The sequence below is a fragment of the Cavia porcellus genome, unplaced genomic scaffold (assembly GCF_034190915.1).
Source record: "Cavia porcellus strain 051 isolate PalLab524CR breed Dunkin Hartley unplaced genomic scaffold, mCavPor4.1 scaffold_3, whole genome shotgun sequence".
NCBI classification, from domain to species: domain Eukaryota; kingdom Metazoa; phylum Chordata; class Mammalia; order Rodentia; family Caviidae; genus Cavia; species Cavia porcellus.
This window is the reverse complement of record NW_026947486.1, coordinates 39,321,328-39,337,483: the sequence shown is the minus strand read 5'-3', so window position 1 is coordinate 39,337,483 and position 16,156 is coordinate 39,321,328. Positions and strand designations below refer to the sequence as shown.

The following is a 16,156-nucleotide window of genomic DNA, read 5'->3' as shown; positions in this document are numbered from 1 at the left end:
TCCCTATTTCTCTTCACATTTCTTCCCTTCATGCATAATCAAGCATCCGTAATCCTCTTTTTATTTAAAAAAAGCCATCATATTAGATTAGGACCCACCATAGTGATTTCACTTTAGTTTAATTACCTCTGAAGACCACATCTCCAAAGAAAGTCACATTCTGAGGTACTAGAGGGTTGAAGTTTCAACACAATTTTTTTGGTGAGGCAACAGAATTCAACCACTAAAACCTTAATCCTGTCAAACAAAAGTTTTTTTTTACCACAAATAAGATCAGTTTTGTGATACTATAAGCAATTCAAAGAGAACATTAGCCATGTCCTCAAACTACTTCACATCAATGGGAGAATCACAAGGGCAGAGAGATTTATGTATACGTGTGTGTGTGTGTGTGTGTGTGTGTGTGTGTGTCTGTGTGTGAGAGAGTGTGTGTGTGTCTGTGTGTGTGCATGTGTGTGTAAGAGAGAATGACAGAGAATGTATGTGTGCACTGATAAAACTATAGAAAATCAATATAACTGTAGATATGACTAAAGTAATAAAATGGTTTTCAAAAAGCGCAGTTTAAAATTAGTTCATTTCTTTTAGTCACAGTAGCTATCTATCAAATGTTAAGGATAATTATGAAAGATTAGTCTGGAATAACATCAGAGGATGAGTCTTATATTCTAAAGAATGAAAGAATAGTTCAGTCTAAGGGGGGAGAAGATAAGACAGGATTCTTGAAGTTGATGTACACCAGAATGCTACTGGTAATGATGAAATATTGAGAAAATGACTTTGATTTAAGAAGAGTTTTTTAAAAAATATATTTACCTTAAAGTTATTGCCAAATTTTGTTTTTATTCACTGTCTTCTTCAGACCTTTGCCCTATGAGACACTCACTCAGCTAATAGATGAAGCCTGTGAAGGGGACATTAGTATTTCAATCCTTACACAGGTGAGAATTTAAAACTTAATCTGGTGATGAATATTTTAACATTGGTTTTTAAGTAAGCTACAGCTTGCAAAAATGATACAAAAAGTTTTGTGTTATATTCATTCTGTGCACAGGAAATAATGGTATACCTAGCCATGTATATGAGAACCCAGCCTGGCCTCTTTGCTGAAATGTTTCGACTTCGAATTGGTCTAATCATACAAGTTATGGCAACTGAACTGGCCCAGTCCCTTCAATGCCCAGGTATTCAACTCCTTAACTATTTTTCAGCAGAATTCACTTCTAATGTAGCAGAGGAGTTTGAGATCAGAAGGGAAAAAAAACTAAAATGTTTTTACTCATATCTCAGAAGCTGTGTATGGCAGTCTTGTTTCCATGTTAGTCAGTCACTACTTACACAAGTAAAATGACTGATAGGGTATATATTAGCACTGCAGCTTCAAAGCAACACCTCTGCACTCTGCATTCCAAATTCTTTTTAACTAAGTGCTCTAGACTCCATATTCTTCGTAACTATCTGTTCTTAGCTAATTTCATTAATTCTACCGTCTGGATTGCTCTAGAGAATACTTGAGTATGACAGATTAGGTTGGGTTCTGACTGAGATAGTCAAAGCAGAGATACACTTCAGTAACAGAGCTCTTATCTAACGTATGCAAGGCCCTGAGTTCAATCCCCAATACTAAAAGAAAAAAAAAAAAAGGAAACAAGATGTAGATCTTATTTCCACAAAGGAAATTCAGGACAGTCAGGTTGAGTCACATTAATGGATAACAATATCAGAGTTCTGTTTAGTCAACATCATGATCAAATAAAGAAGACAATGTTTTTGTTAACATTTAACAAGACTCTTTGGAACTAACTACAGGTATATTTGTCAATATAAATTTTAGTTGTACAAAATATTTAGGGTCTGTGGAAGCTGTAGATAAAAACTGTGTGAAGTATGGAGAGCAAGGGCCCCCGTGGCATGACTCTGTTTTCCACTAATATTCATTTTATTTAAGCAAGAATTACAAAATAATTGTGATTAGGTTGACACAGAAAAATAAAATCACAGTTGCCAAGCTCAAAATCAAAACTCATTCCTTGAATTAGATTTCCCCAAAAAGCTTTTAATTGAACTGCTAGCAAATAGCTAACTATATAGGTTTGAGTCAACCTAAATCAAACACGATACAATTTATATCTAAATAACACTTCAAAAGAAAAGAACTAACAATTATTTTATACTTACCATATGCTGGAAACCATGCTTTTTACTTTATATTTATATACTTCGTTTCATTTCATCCTAACAGTAACCCTCTAGAGAACGTAATACAATCCCACTTTTGCTAATTAGTAAGCTGAAACCTTGGTTAAGTAATTTGCTCAAAATATGATAGCAAGTAAATAACAGAATTTGAGTCTCAGTCTGACTGATTTCAAATGATTTCCATTTCATCACATTGTTAGAGATAAATGCATTACATAGTATTCTCCAGCTGTGATATCAAGAGCTATCTCATGAGAGGAGGTGGTTATTCAACAATAAACATCAACAAGGAACAAAGTCCTGAACCTTCTTCATTTCTCTTCAATTGCCTATAATATGCATTTTCCCTTTGTAGATTCATCAAAATGACGGCCCTTTATTTATTACTTGGTTTGATATTCAAGATCCTCAAAAGTCTGATCTCTGCCTACTATTTTAATAGTAGTCTCACTAATTTTGTCTTAAATGCTTATTGTCTATATTTCACATAGCTTATACATAGTTGATATATAGCACATAGTTCGTACAACGTTTTATTGCTGCTTATCTTGTTTACATGTTCTATCTATCACAAATAAATGGTCAGCCTTACAAGGTCAAGTACCATGTCATACCTATTTGTACTAACATTGTTTAAAATGATGACTTACATGTAGTAAACTCTTAAGTATCTGATATTGACGAACAAGTTCAAATTATCTTCTAAAGTGTCTTTGTAAATTTCTGGATATCTATCCATTCTCTTTTAAGTTTCTATATTTCTAGACTGAGAAATTCTAATTATTTGCATCTATCTGCATGCATATATATTTATATATATTCATTGACTTTCACTGAAACCTCCAGTTCCACTGTTCTTTCATTCTTTCTGGCTTCAAAGATTCTGCTGAGTGTAGAAGTAAGACAGTGCAGAAATGGGATGAAAAATAAATCACAAACTAGATAGTCACTCAAATAATTAAGAATCTATTATAGTATGAAGAGCAAGGTGTATAGTGCTAGAAATATAGTTTGTAATTCTTATCTTCCAATCAAATAACTCAGAAATTCAAAACAAGAAAGGAAATAGAAGGTCTGCAAATTGACATTCCAAAGAATATTCTTGGTAGAGGCAGGGATGAGCTAAGTGTTAGTACATATGATTAGCATGTGGGTGGTCCTGGGTCCAGTCCCCCTAAAAGAAAAGAAGAGGAAAAGAGAAAAGAGGGGAGGGAAGGGAAGAAGGAAAAGAAAGACAATGAAATAAGGAGTATATCTATGAAATAAAAATTTATTCTGTCCTATGTTAATGCTGATTAGCTGAAGAAGCCAGAGAATGTCTGATGAATCTTAGTCCTTCAGCCATGAAGAACCTCCTGCATCACATTCTCAGTGGCAAGGAATTTGGAGTGGAACGGAGTGGTAAGAATAAACATTTTTCCCATCATACCACTCAATTATATGTGCACCTATGTTTATAAAAGCACAATTTGTAATAGCTAGATTTTAGAACAACTCAAATGCCTATCAAGCACAAAATGGATAAAAAGATATGGTCTTTTTATATAATGGAGTACAATTCAGCCATAAAAAAGGATAAACAAGACTTTTATAGGTAAATGGTAAAGTTGCAACTTGATACCATACTCACAAGTCAAATAAACCAGACTCACATGTGTACACATTGTATTGTATCCCTGTTGTGAGAAATTGAAAGAGTAAGTAAGCTATAAAATGTACAATAGACATTGTGAAATGGGAAAAAATTGTTCAAAAGGGAAAAGAAACTAGGATGGGCAAAATGGAAAAGGACAGTAGGGAAAAGGAAAAATTGTGAGTCATTTATACTATTAGTGTCTCTTAGTTTATTAAAAAAGGAGGGTTTGTGCTAGTATCAATTGAAGAAATTTTTATACAAATATCTTGTACCTTGAGAACTACTTTAAAGATAATAACATATAAAGCATTAACTATAGTTATTCCCCTATTATTTTGGTATGAAATTTTGTTTTACCTTTTTTCCATAAAATAAATTTTTTAAAAAGAATAAATATTTTTCAATTTCAGAGTGTTTACTTTGAGTAGATCATCAGTTTTAAAACATATTTCTTTTATCAGGGAAATATTTTCTCTAAATTGAAAAGAACCTCAATACATAAAACGGTTAAATACATAAAACAGAAAAACTGTTTCTGAAACGAGATTTGGGAACCACAATGAGTCACATTCATTTCTTAAATGATATAAATCAACTAAGTTGAACAATTATTATCATGTTTTCATTTTAAATATTTTGTCCATTCCTTTACATTACCTTAAGTCTGGGGCAACTAACAATCCACGTTGTCTGAAACTTTCTTGTATTCTAATTGGTAATAAATCAGTGACACAGTGGTTTTTGGTGTATATCTATGTTTAATGTAAATCTTTTCAGTCTTAAATTCTAATATATCTAGGAGACAATAAAAAACTAATTTATTATTACTACATGTTTGTAGTTTGAAATGATTACATTCCTCAGGTGGTGATGAAATGTGTACTAACACATTTTAATTACTTTTTTCATCCCTCCCCTCCCACTCCCTGGAACCTCTCTCTGTCTCTTGATCTCTTTGCATACATCATTGTGATATATCTTGAATAGTTTTGGGAAGATAACTAGAAAGGAATAGCTGAATCAAATAGAATTTATTTTTTCAGTGTTTTTAGGAATTTCTATACTGATTTCCATAATGGTTGTACTAGTTTACATTTCCACCAGTTATTCACCATAGAAGGGTTCCTTTTTCCCTGCAGCCTTGCCTGCATTTGATGTTATCTGATTTCTTGATGAATATTCATTCTTTCTGGAATCTCAGTGTTGTTTTAATTTGCATTTCTCTAATAGCTAGATGTTGAACATTTTTTCATATTTTTATTGGCAATTTGCATTTCCTCCTGAGGATTTTCTGTTCATTTCAGTAGTCCCTTTTTGCATTTTGTTTTGTTTTGTTGAAACACGGTCTCACTATGTAGTTCAGACTGGCCCTTTTTTTTAAGAGAATAAAACCCAACAAAACTCAACAGAATAAAGCCAAAGAAAATCAGTGGAAGTAGCAAAAAACTTCAAAACAGGATAATAGGAAATCAAAAATGGCTACCTTAATATAACTTGCTATCTTCACAATAGTTGTCCATCCCATCAGACATAGTAAAATCAAACAAAACAAAACCAAATAAAACCAATCAAAACACAACATTGAATAAAACAAAGCAATGAACGAACAAAACAAAACAGTGAACACAATACTGCACCTTGTTATCTTCAATATAGTTCAATAAAGCTCACATTACCAAATGCAGGGATAAAACAAAACAGTTAAATGGAACAAAACATTGGATTTCGAAAATAAGACAGGAAGAAATCCTCCACAGTTGACACAGTGCACAATGCCATCATCCAGGTAGATGGCCAGACCACCAACTCCAGGCCTCCAGGGTCAACCAAATAATATAAGCATCAAGCTATTCCCTTCCCCTTGGTTGTTAACATCTCACCGGTGCTGAGTCCTCTGAATCAGCAGGAGGGGGATGATCTGGTTTTTCAGGACATGCACTGGCTGGCTGACAGGAAGACATGGTTTCTTTTCTGGCTGAGACTCTTACCCATCACCATGACAGAGCTTGCTTCATGGGAAGTCTTAGCTTCTCTTCTGGGTAAGGCTTTTACTGATCAGCATAATGGAGCCTGCTTCATGGAAAGGCATAGTTTGTCTTCAACTGGGGCTCTTTCAGCATGGTGGGGTTTGCTTCACTGGAGGGTGTGATTTCTCTCCAGAGTGGCCTAGGATGGTTTTTGCTATTACAGGTCTCTTCTGGTTCCACACTAATTTTAGGGTTGTTTCTGTTAGTTCTGTGAGGAATGCTATTGGTATTTTGATTCGGATTGCATTAAATTTGAATAAAGTTTTGAAAGTATGGTTGTTTTGCCGTTCTGACAATATTGGATCTATCTACTCAGGAACAGGTGATATCTTTCCATTTTTTGATGTCCTCTCTATTTTCAGAGTGCTGCAGTTTTCATGGTAGAGATCTTTTACATGCATTCTTAGGCTAATCACTGTGTTTTTAATTTTTCTTAATAATTAATTTAATTTTCTTGATACTGTGAATTGCATTGTTTTCTTAATTTTTATCAGTGAGTTCATTATTGGTATATAGAAACACTATTGGTTTTTTAGCGTATCCTGCTACACTATTGAATGGTTTTGGTGCATAAATGTTTATAATTGTTATCTCTTCTCATTGAATAATTCTTTTACTTAATATGTATAGAATTTATCTCTTCTGATCAGTTTTGGCTTGAAATGCACTTTGGATAAAATTAGGATAGCTACTCCTACTTTTTTCCAGGTTCCTGTTGCATGAAATACTGTTTTCTATCCTTTGATTTTTAATTCTGAGTTTCTTTTTTAATTAACTGTGCTTATTAAATTATATACTACATATCACTGGGTTTTTTTTCTTTATCCACTCTGCCAATCTGTATCTTTTTGATATGGGGAATTGAAACTGTTCATATTAAGATTTATTATTGAAAGATACTTATTTATTCTTGTCATTGCATTATTTTCCTGTTACTGATATGCATTTTTTTCTTCACTTTCTGCTTCACCTGGTCTGATGTATTCAGTCTATTAGATTTTCTGGTGTTGTTGACTTCCTTGTCTCTTTCTAAGATATCCTTGAGAATCTTTGTAGAGCTAGTTTGGTGAACATGGCTTTTTTTTTGAAGTTGTATTTATCATGGAAATGCCTTATTTCTCCATCAATTTTCAAAGAAAGCTTCGTAGGATATATAAGTCTGGGTTGAAAGTTGTTAACTTTTAAGAGTTGAAACACTTCACTTTGAGCTCTCCTGACCTTTAGATTTTGTGTTGTCTACTCTAATTCTAATGTGCCTACCTTTATAAGTGATTCATTGCTGTTCTTTGTCAGTTTTTAAGGTTCTATTCCTGTGTTGGACTTCTGAAGATTTTGACTATGATGTGACATGGATAATTTCTCTTTTGACTGTGGTTATTTTAGAATCTGTATGCCTCACTAATTCTTCCCCTATGTTTGGAAAGTTTTCTGCTATTATGTCTGTAAACAGGTTTTCTTTTTTATTTTAAAGAGAAAAATCAGAAAAACCAAGAAGCAAACAAACCAAAAAAATCAAAATGACAATAACAACAACAAAGAAAAAAATAATGATACCAATATAGGATTTCAAAACAAGATGATAAAAATTTTTACAGTGTTTGTTATACTGCACATTGTTATCTTCAAAATAGTTGCTGGAGTTACTAGATATAAAAATAAAGCAAAATAATAAAACAAAACAAAACACTGGATTTCAAAAGCAAGACAGAATGAAATCTCTCACAGTTGCTATAATGCATATTGTTATCCTACAAATAGATATTCAGACTACCAGCTTTAAGCCTGAAAAGTCAATCAAACAACAGAAGCATTGTTACATATTTTAAATTTTAATTACTGTTATGTCAGCCTGAGTTCCTCTGAATCAGCCAGCTGCTTACCTGGAGCTGGGTGTGGCGTTGCTCTTTTTGTCTTCCAGCCCACACACTGGCAGTCTCATAGGAAGGCCTGGGTTGGCTCCTTGATTCTCCTCTTGCCTGTTTGGCTGCCTCCAGTTCATAGAAGGCCTGGGTTGGCTCCTTGATTCTCCTCTTGGCCTGTTTGGCTGCCTCCAGTTCATAGAAGACATGGGTTGGTTTCTTGATTCTCCTCCAAGGCCTCATGGCTATTGCTGACCTATAAACAGATTTTCTATGATGTTTTCATTTATTCTAATTAATCTTAGATTAGTCTTCTTTGCATCATCCAACAGAAGTTGAATCCATTTTTCATGTTCTATTGCTTTTTGTAAAGTATCTCTGTGTAATTGTTTTTGAAAGTATCTGTGCCTTTTAATTCTGATATTTTGTCCGGGCATTGGTCCCTTCTGCTGCCATAATTTCAACATAATTTTTAATCTCTTGGATTTCTGTTTAAAACCTTTTCACTGACTAATTCTTTGCTAAACTGCTTGTTGAAGTTTTGTATCATTTGTATAGTTCAGCCAGCTTTTTATTAGTTTCTTCTGTAAACTTTTTACTGCATCCATTATCTAATTAGTTATATATTTCATGAACCTACCAAACACCTTGTTGGCTTGTTTTTTAATCTCCTCTGTTACCCTTCAAATATTTTGGCTGTGTACCTTTTGCTTTTCCTCTCCTTTGATGCCTTATGGATTGACTAATGTGGAGTTGGGAGGATTAGGAGGCATTTTGTTGCCTTGGTTTCTACTGGTTTTTATTTGTTTGTTTTATTTTGTGCATAGATTTCTTATAGCTTATAGTTGAAAGACTTTGTTGATAGTATGGTGATCTCTTTAGTTAGTTGGTATCTTGGTTACTTTCCTTGTTGCTGAGACAAAATATCTGACACCCACAGTTAAAGAAAGAAAGGTTTATTTTGGTTCACAGCTTGCAGAGGTTTCATTCCATATTGGCTGGCTCCAAGGCTAGGGCACTATGGCAGAGAAGCATCACAGAAGAGAAATATTTCATGGAGTGGCAGATAAAAGGAAGCAGCAAGCAAAAAGCAAAGGCATCAAAGGCAGCAGCTTCAGTTCTGTCCCATATATCTTATCCAGGCTATCTACCTATCCTTGAGGTGAGTAGGGCTCATGCCCAGGGTGGGACAGCATCATATTATGAGTCAATTGCACTTTATACCATTGCACCATGAATCAATTCCGCAATCACATTCTTGATCCTAGCAGCACACATTCTAGATTTCACCACCTCTGAAAAGCCCCACCTGTGACCACATGAGCCTTTGAGGGACATCTGGACACAAGCCATACCAGTCTGCTTTTCAGTTTTGTACTCTGAGCAAAGAGTCTAAAAACAGAAAGTTTCCCAAACTCAAAACCAGTGAAAAAGAAAGAAAGAAAGAAAGAAAGAAAGAGAAAGAAAGAAAGATAAGTCTAAAAGCAAAAAATTATGTTTTTCTTATATAGAGCTAAAAACTAAATTCAGTTGTATACCTGGATAGAAAGTCAACACTAAAAAATCAAGAGCATTCCTGCACACAAATAACAAACTCACTTAGAGAGAAATTAGAGAAACCACACTCTTCACAATAGCATCCAGAAAAATGAAATATATTGGAATCAATCTAACAAAGGAAGTAAAAGACATTTATATTAAAATACAGTACTCTGAAAAAGGATATTGAAGTGAATATCAAAAAATGGATAGCTTTCTCTTGCTCTTAAGTAAGAAGAACGAACATAGTAAAAATGACCATACCCCGAAAATTTCTATATAGATTTAATGCAATAACAATCAAAATACCACTAGCATACCTCACAGAACTATGAAAAATAGTTCTAAAATTCATATGGAACCAGAAGACACCTAGAATAGCAAACACAATTCTGTAAAACAAAGGCAAGGAAGTGGGCATCACAATTCCTGAGTTGAAATTATACTACAGAACTATTATGATGAAAACAGCATGTTAATTTCAGGGAGGGAACAGACCCAAGAATAAATGGAGCAGATTAGAAGATGAATAAGCAATTCCAGGCACACTCAGCTACTTTATTTTTGACAAAGTAGTCAAACACCTTCACTGGAAGAAAGATAGCCTTTCTAATAAATGGTGCTGGGAAAACTGGCTTTCTACATGCCAAAACTAAAACTAGATCCATGTTTCTCACTGTCCACTAAACTAAAATTAAAATGGATCAAATATCCAAATATTAAATGAGAAACACTAAATCTGCAGGAATAGAAAATGAGTAGAAACTTGAAGGAATTGGTATAGGCAAAGACTATGAACAAACCCCAATTGCATAGGAAATGCTACAAAGAATCAACAACTGAGATATCATTTAATTAAAAAACTTTACACAGCAAAATAAATCACAACAGAGTAAAAAGACAATCAACAGAATGAGAAAAAATTTTAGCCAATTGTTCCTCAAAGGATTAATATCTAGATGATATAAAGAATCAAAAAATTCAGACCCTTCGAATTTAAAGGCCCAATCCAAAAATTGGCATCTGAGCTGAATACACGCTTCTCAAAAGAGGAAGCACAAACATCAAATAAATATATGAAAAAAATGTTCAACATCACATTAAAACATCACTCAGATCCATCTCACTCCAGAAAGAATGGCTGTTATCAAGAAATCAACCAATAACAAATGCTGGTGGGATTGTGGGGTAAAGGAACTCATCTCCACTGTTGGTGAGAGTGTAGACTGGTGCAACCATTGTGGATATCAGTGTGAAGAGTTCTCAAAACACTAAGACTAGTGTTCCCATTTGACCCAGGCTTCTTGATATCTTCCTCCCTTGAGTAAGAAGAATAAACATAGTGAAAATATCCCCAAAATTTCTATATAGATTTAATGCAATCACAATAATTTTTTAACTTAAAAGGGGAAGTGGAACTAAGGGCTAAGGGGAAGGAAGAAAGGGAAAAGAATAGTGAGAAAAGGACAAAATAGAAGATAAGCTTTGTAAATAAGAGAGTTTGAAGGGAGGGGAGTGAGGCAAAAAAAAGAATCAAGAAGTATCAGGTACAAGTACAAACTCCCTATGATAAATGTGATCACTATGTATATCTAAATTGTACCAATAAACTTAATTTTTTAAAAAAAGGAATTCTATTTGGCCCAGATATTCCCCTATAATATATTCTTCTAGATATCGTCACAAAAAGAATTCAAATCATATTATAGGGACACATGCATATCCATGTTTATAGCAACACATTTTATAACATCTAGATCATTAAAACAATATATATGTCCACAAACAGATGAATGGATAAGGAAAATGTGATAATTTATACATAGTGGAGTATAACACTATCAGAAAAAATATAAACTTGAGGCATTTATAGATAAATAGATGCAACTTGTGAACATAATATTCAGTGTACTAAGTCAGACACACAAGCCTAAATATTGCATGCTTTCCCTTATATGATAAATCCAATAGGTAGACAGACAGACAGACAGACAGATAGATAGAAAGAGATAAATAGGAAGCAGTGTTTCCCCAAATTACCTATTCTTATTTTTAAAATATTCTAATATATATGCTAATTTGTTTCATTTATACTACTGGTTTATCTTAAACTGTTGAAAAATGTTTTGCATTATCTGTTTCTTCTTTGTGAGAACCTTTGTGCTCTCTCTCTTGTACTCTGAATAACTACCTTGAGGATAATGATATGCAGTGTATTAACTATTGTGATTCTCTTATCATTTTGTTATGAAATTTTGTTGATTGTTTCATGAGATAAAAAAATAAATTAAATAAAGCTACAAATAAAAAGGCCATATCTGTTTTATCATAATGGAGAAAAAAAGCTGAGCCTGATTATCCTGTTTTTCTCTTTAATCTCTCGTGTATACAGTTCGTCCCACTGATACAAATCTCAGCCCTGCTATTTCTATCCATGAGATTGGTGCTGTTGGAGCAACCAAAACAGAACGAACTGGGATCATGCAGTTAAAAAGTGAGATGAAACAGGTAAAGATGTTACCTGAGAGATCACCTAAGATATTGTCATATTTAAGAACATTCTTTTGGAATCAGACTTTGTTGGGATCATTTATTTAATTTTATATCCTGAGTATAATTTGAGTCATTTATTTTTCAGGTGGAATTTCGTAGACTGTCTGTCTCAGCTGAAAGTCAGGTGATGCTACCAGGAATCTTTTAACATACTGTAACTTGCTTTTAGTTCTATATAACATGCATGAGCCCACAGCCTTTTTACAAATAATAGCAAGCAATGAAGTCATTTCTTTGGATTTCATTTATAACAATACTTTGTAGATAGTTGTTATTTTCCTGGACTGAGCTACTTGGCTAATTTTAGGAGGAAAATAACTTGAATGATGTAGCAAGAAAATGAAACCCTAGTTACTCTTATTAGGATTGACATTCAATTTAGAAATTAATTTTCTTTATAAAACTACAATTAGAAAAAAACTACAATTAGACTTACTACCTTTAAGAATATGTACTACAGAGAATATCAGATTAGGTGATGATATCATTTTTTAAAAAAATCTTTAAAAGCCAGGCAAGGTGACACATGCCTATGTTTCCAGTATCATGGGAGGTTAAGAAAGGAGGATCACAACTTTGAGCCCCGCTCAGGCAACTTATTTTGAGCCTGTCTCAAAATAAATGGTGGTGGAGGCGGGTATGTAGCTCAGTGTGAAAGCCCTAGGTTCAATTCCCTGATGGGAGAAAGGGAGTCTGTTTTCAAGCCTACCATACATAAGGACCTGGGCTTGATCCCCAGAACCACAAAAATAAACAGAATACAAATCATTTTCCTGTTCTAGTCCCAAATTGGACCTTTACCATTGCCATGATAGAAATATATGAAAGGTATTGTGGACATGCAAAGCAGAAGGATCTAAATCAGTCCAAGAGTTATTGGAAGTACCCAACACTATATTGTAGCTTTTCTGTTTCCTGAAAGTTAACAATAGATGATTCTCCTGCATTATACAAAGAAATAGTTAATGCAAACTTTCATAGTTTCTTTTAAAACTCTGGGAAATCATTTGGTCTCAAGATCTTCAAGTTAAGGTCAAGTTTGCTCCCTCCTGGAAGTACATCTTTATGAAGAACTTTCAAAGTTGAATTATGACAGTTTACAGCATTAAAACACATCTAGAAAAGGAGAGATGAAATGTAGATTTTGTTTATGCTGGTTATGGTGGCAGATGCTTGTAATCCTAGCCCTCAAGAGGCTGAGGCAGGAGGATTACTATAAGCTCAAGTACTACATAGTGAGTTCAAGGTCAGCCAGTAGTGCATAGGGAGACCCTGTCTCCAAAAGCCTTAGATTTTGTTTATTCTGTTTTTAAAAGGAAATCAGAAGTAATTTAGAAAGAGAACAAACCAATGCTTAAATTTTAATTCAAAATACACTTAATTTGAGCACACTCATCAAATACGCTTGACATTTACATTTCTGCAAAGGCACGAATGGAATTAAAGGTCTCATGTTTTGTTTGTTTTTTGAGACAGGATCTCACTATGCAGTTCACACTGGTCTTGAGCTCACTTTGTAGCCCAGGCTGATCTCAAACTTGCAATGATCTTCCTTCCTTAGCCTCCCAAGTGCTGGGAATACAGGCCTGTGCTACCACAGCCAGCGTGGGGTTTGTGTTTTTAAAAAGGTATTGCCTTTACAATTTTTTCCTAGGTAACCTGAATAATTGGAACACTTTCCTGCTTGAAAGGGAAAGGAACATTCAATACTGAATAAATTGATATTGCTTAACAATCTTCATTTTGGTTGAAAAAGATTGGCTAAACATTTATAGTTGTTTCTAATCACACAGTATTACTTACAAGTTCATTATAGAACTTGAAGTCTATCTTTCCAACTGAATTAATATGATATTAATACTTGATTTAGGGGCTGGGGATTTAGCTCAGCAGCATAAGCGCCTGCCTTACAAGCAGGCAGTCGTGAGTTCGATCCCCGGTACCGATAAAAAGCAAAAAGACTAAAAAAAAAAAACTTGATTTACCTATCTACTTCATTTAATTTTTTCTACACATCCACCAGCCATAGTTATCAAGGGAGCCTAAATCATTAGAACTATAATTTAGAGGATTGAGAGCCCCAAATTTCAATACTTTCCTATTTCTAAATACTGAATTCCATCCTCATGTCCCTGTCTGGTATTTTATATATTATAAGCACTTTTCTCTACTACTCATCAGTGTTCTCGTCTCTGGGAAAAAAACCCTTTTAAGGTAATTTAACTGATTTTACAATTTACTGTGATACCTAGAGTAAAGCTATTTCATCAGCTTTAAATGATAGTATGGCTGGCTACTTCCTTAAATGATTTACAGTTTTCCACTACTGCTAACTTTTAAAAGCACAAATGATTGCCTTGCTTCATCCTTTTCAAATGTTTTTTCTTTCTTTTTTTTTTTTGTTTTTTTTCATAGTCCAATGGTGGTCATCCATCAGGTATAGATTTGATGTCACCGTCTTTTCTGGTAACTGCTATTATCTTATATTATGTTCCATTCACAAGTGATTTGACTAAATTGTGGAAAAATATAATTGATCAAGAACTAAAATAAGAAGATCAGCTTCATATATGGCAAAACACTTTCTTTCTCAGTAAAGGAGGAAAGAAAATTCAACTCCAACCTCTTTTTCATTTCAGAAAACAAATTCATTTTAATAAGTATTTGTTAAATACATGTTTATTCTTTCAACTAATGTAATTTATTACATTCTTCTGTACACTAGGCAGGGTACTAGACAGTATCAGTATTTCCTGGTTATTTATTTGAAATGCTAATTCTTGGTCCCTGCCCTAGTCTTAGGTACATTGTATTGAAAGATTGGAGGTGAAGCCTAATAACCTGTGTTTTAATAAGCTTCTTAGGTGATCCTGATATACTTTTCATTTTCAAAACCACTGTTGTTCTGAGAATGAATTCATTTAATTATGTTAACCAAGTGTCAACTTTATGTCAGGCACTGAAGATACGGTAGTGAACAAAATATGTGTGGTCTTTGCCTTCATGAAACTTACAGTGTAGGAAGACTGATATCTAAATTTCTTCTATTTAAATGAATGCTTCAAAATGGCCTATGATTTCAGATCTCACAGGTTAATGGCTTTAGGCCAAGTACCATCAAACAAAAAATGGAAAACTATTAGTAACAGTGTTTTGGTTAACCTTAACCAAAGACCCCATAATGAAATGATAACTATCATATCCACATTAACTGAGGAGAAAGACATAGAAGAAAGTTTTATCTAAAAACTCAAAAATATTAATTCTTCATTTTAGAAAGCAGTCTGAATTCTACTCAATCACATACATATACTTTCTGGTTTGCCTTTACTGTGTCAGCCTAAAATCTTGGTAGTAAAGACAAGACAATAAAAGCCAGCTAGACATTAGTTTATCTACCTGACAGACATGTATGATAGTCATTTATCAATAGAAATGTTTCTCTTTTACACTCTTTTAACGCTTTTTAATACAAAGAGTGTTTCTCTTTTAACACTGTTCTCTTTTACATAGTAGTGGTTGTAGGCAATTAAAATGTGAAAACTTCTTAGAAAATATTTCTATTATCTTCTATTTTATATTTATTTCTGGTTCTAAACTATCAATAACCACTTTCATCAATGTATTTCATTCTTTAGTATAAATTTTTCAATGTTTATTATATTGTAGCAGGTGTCTATACATCATTTCATTTTATTGTGGAATAATATCCTGTAGTATTGATACACCACATTTTATTTATCCATTCATAAGTTGATGGACATAATGCTGCTATGAACCTTCATGTACAAGTTTTTATATGGACATGTTTTCCTTTTTTAAATTTTTATTTTATTGATACATTTTCATTTAACTTTTTGATATACATAATGATAACATTCACCGTGGTATTGGTCCCTGTACGTGGTATATCTTGCTTCTTATTTCTTTGCCATTCCTCACTGCTTGTGGATATGGTTGTATATCTAGAAATAGAAGTACTGAGATATGTAATTAGGTTTAACATTTTAAGGAGCTGCCAAGCTTTTCTAAACCAGCTTTATATTCTCACCAGCAAAGTAGGAAGATTCTGGTTTCTTCACATTCTCATCAAACCTTAAAATTGTAATTTTTACTGTGGCCATCAGGAGGAGTCTGAAGCAGTAGATTATTGTGGTACTGGTTTACATTTTCCTGGTGGTTAATCATATGGAACAACTTCTCAATCTATTGGGCATTTGTTTATCTTCTTTGGAGAAATTTCAATTCAAACTCCCTACTTTTTAATTGAGTTAATTAAATTTCTTTTGTTGGGTTATTATGATTCTTTACATATTCTGGATATAATTACCGTATACGATACG

General features: G+C 33.5%; 1 protein-coding gene across 4 annotated transcripts in view; it reads left to right on the top strand.

Annotated features, from left to right (window-relative positions):
• The window catches only part of Phka1 (phosphorylase kinase regulatory subunit alpha 1), a 174,842-nt gene that overhangs the window by 141,315 nt on the left and 17,371 nt on the right, over positions 1–16,156 (top strand). For 2 of the 4 annotated variants that reach the window (XM_003470985.5, XM_003470987.5), the window contains 6 exons: positions 863–941; positions 1,055–1,184; positions 3,499–3,600; positions 11,653–11,768; positions 11,899–11,937; positions 14,229–14,279. In XM_003470985.5, the coding sequence (XP_003471033.1) occupies positions 863–941; positions 1,055–1,184; positions 3,499–3,600; positions 11,653–11,768; positions 11,899–11,937; positions 14,229–14,279 (517 nt within the window). The remainder of the gene's footprint in view (positions 1–862; positions 942–1,054; positions 1,185–3,498; positions 3,601–11,652; positions 11,769–11,898; positions 11,938–14,228; positions 14,280–16,156) is intronic. The other 2 variants (XM_063246086.1, XM_063246087.1) reach the window with 1 other exon arrangement.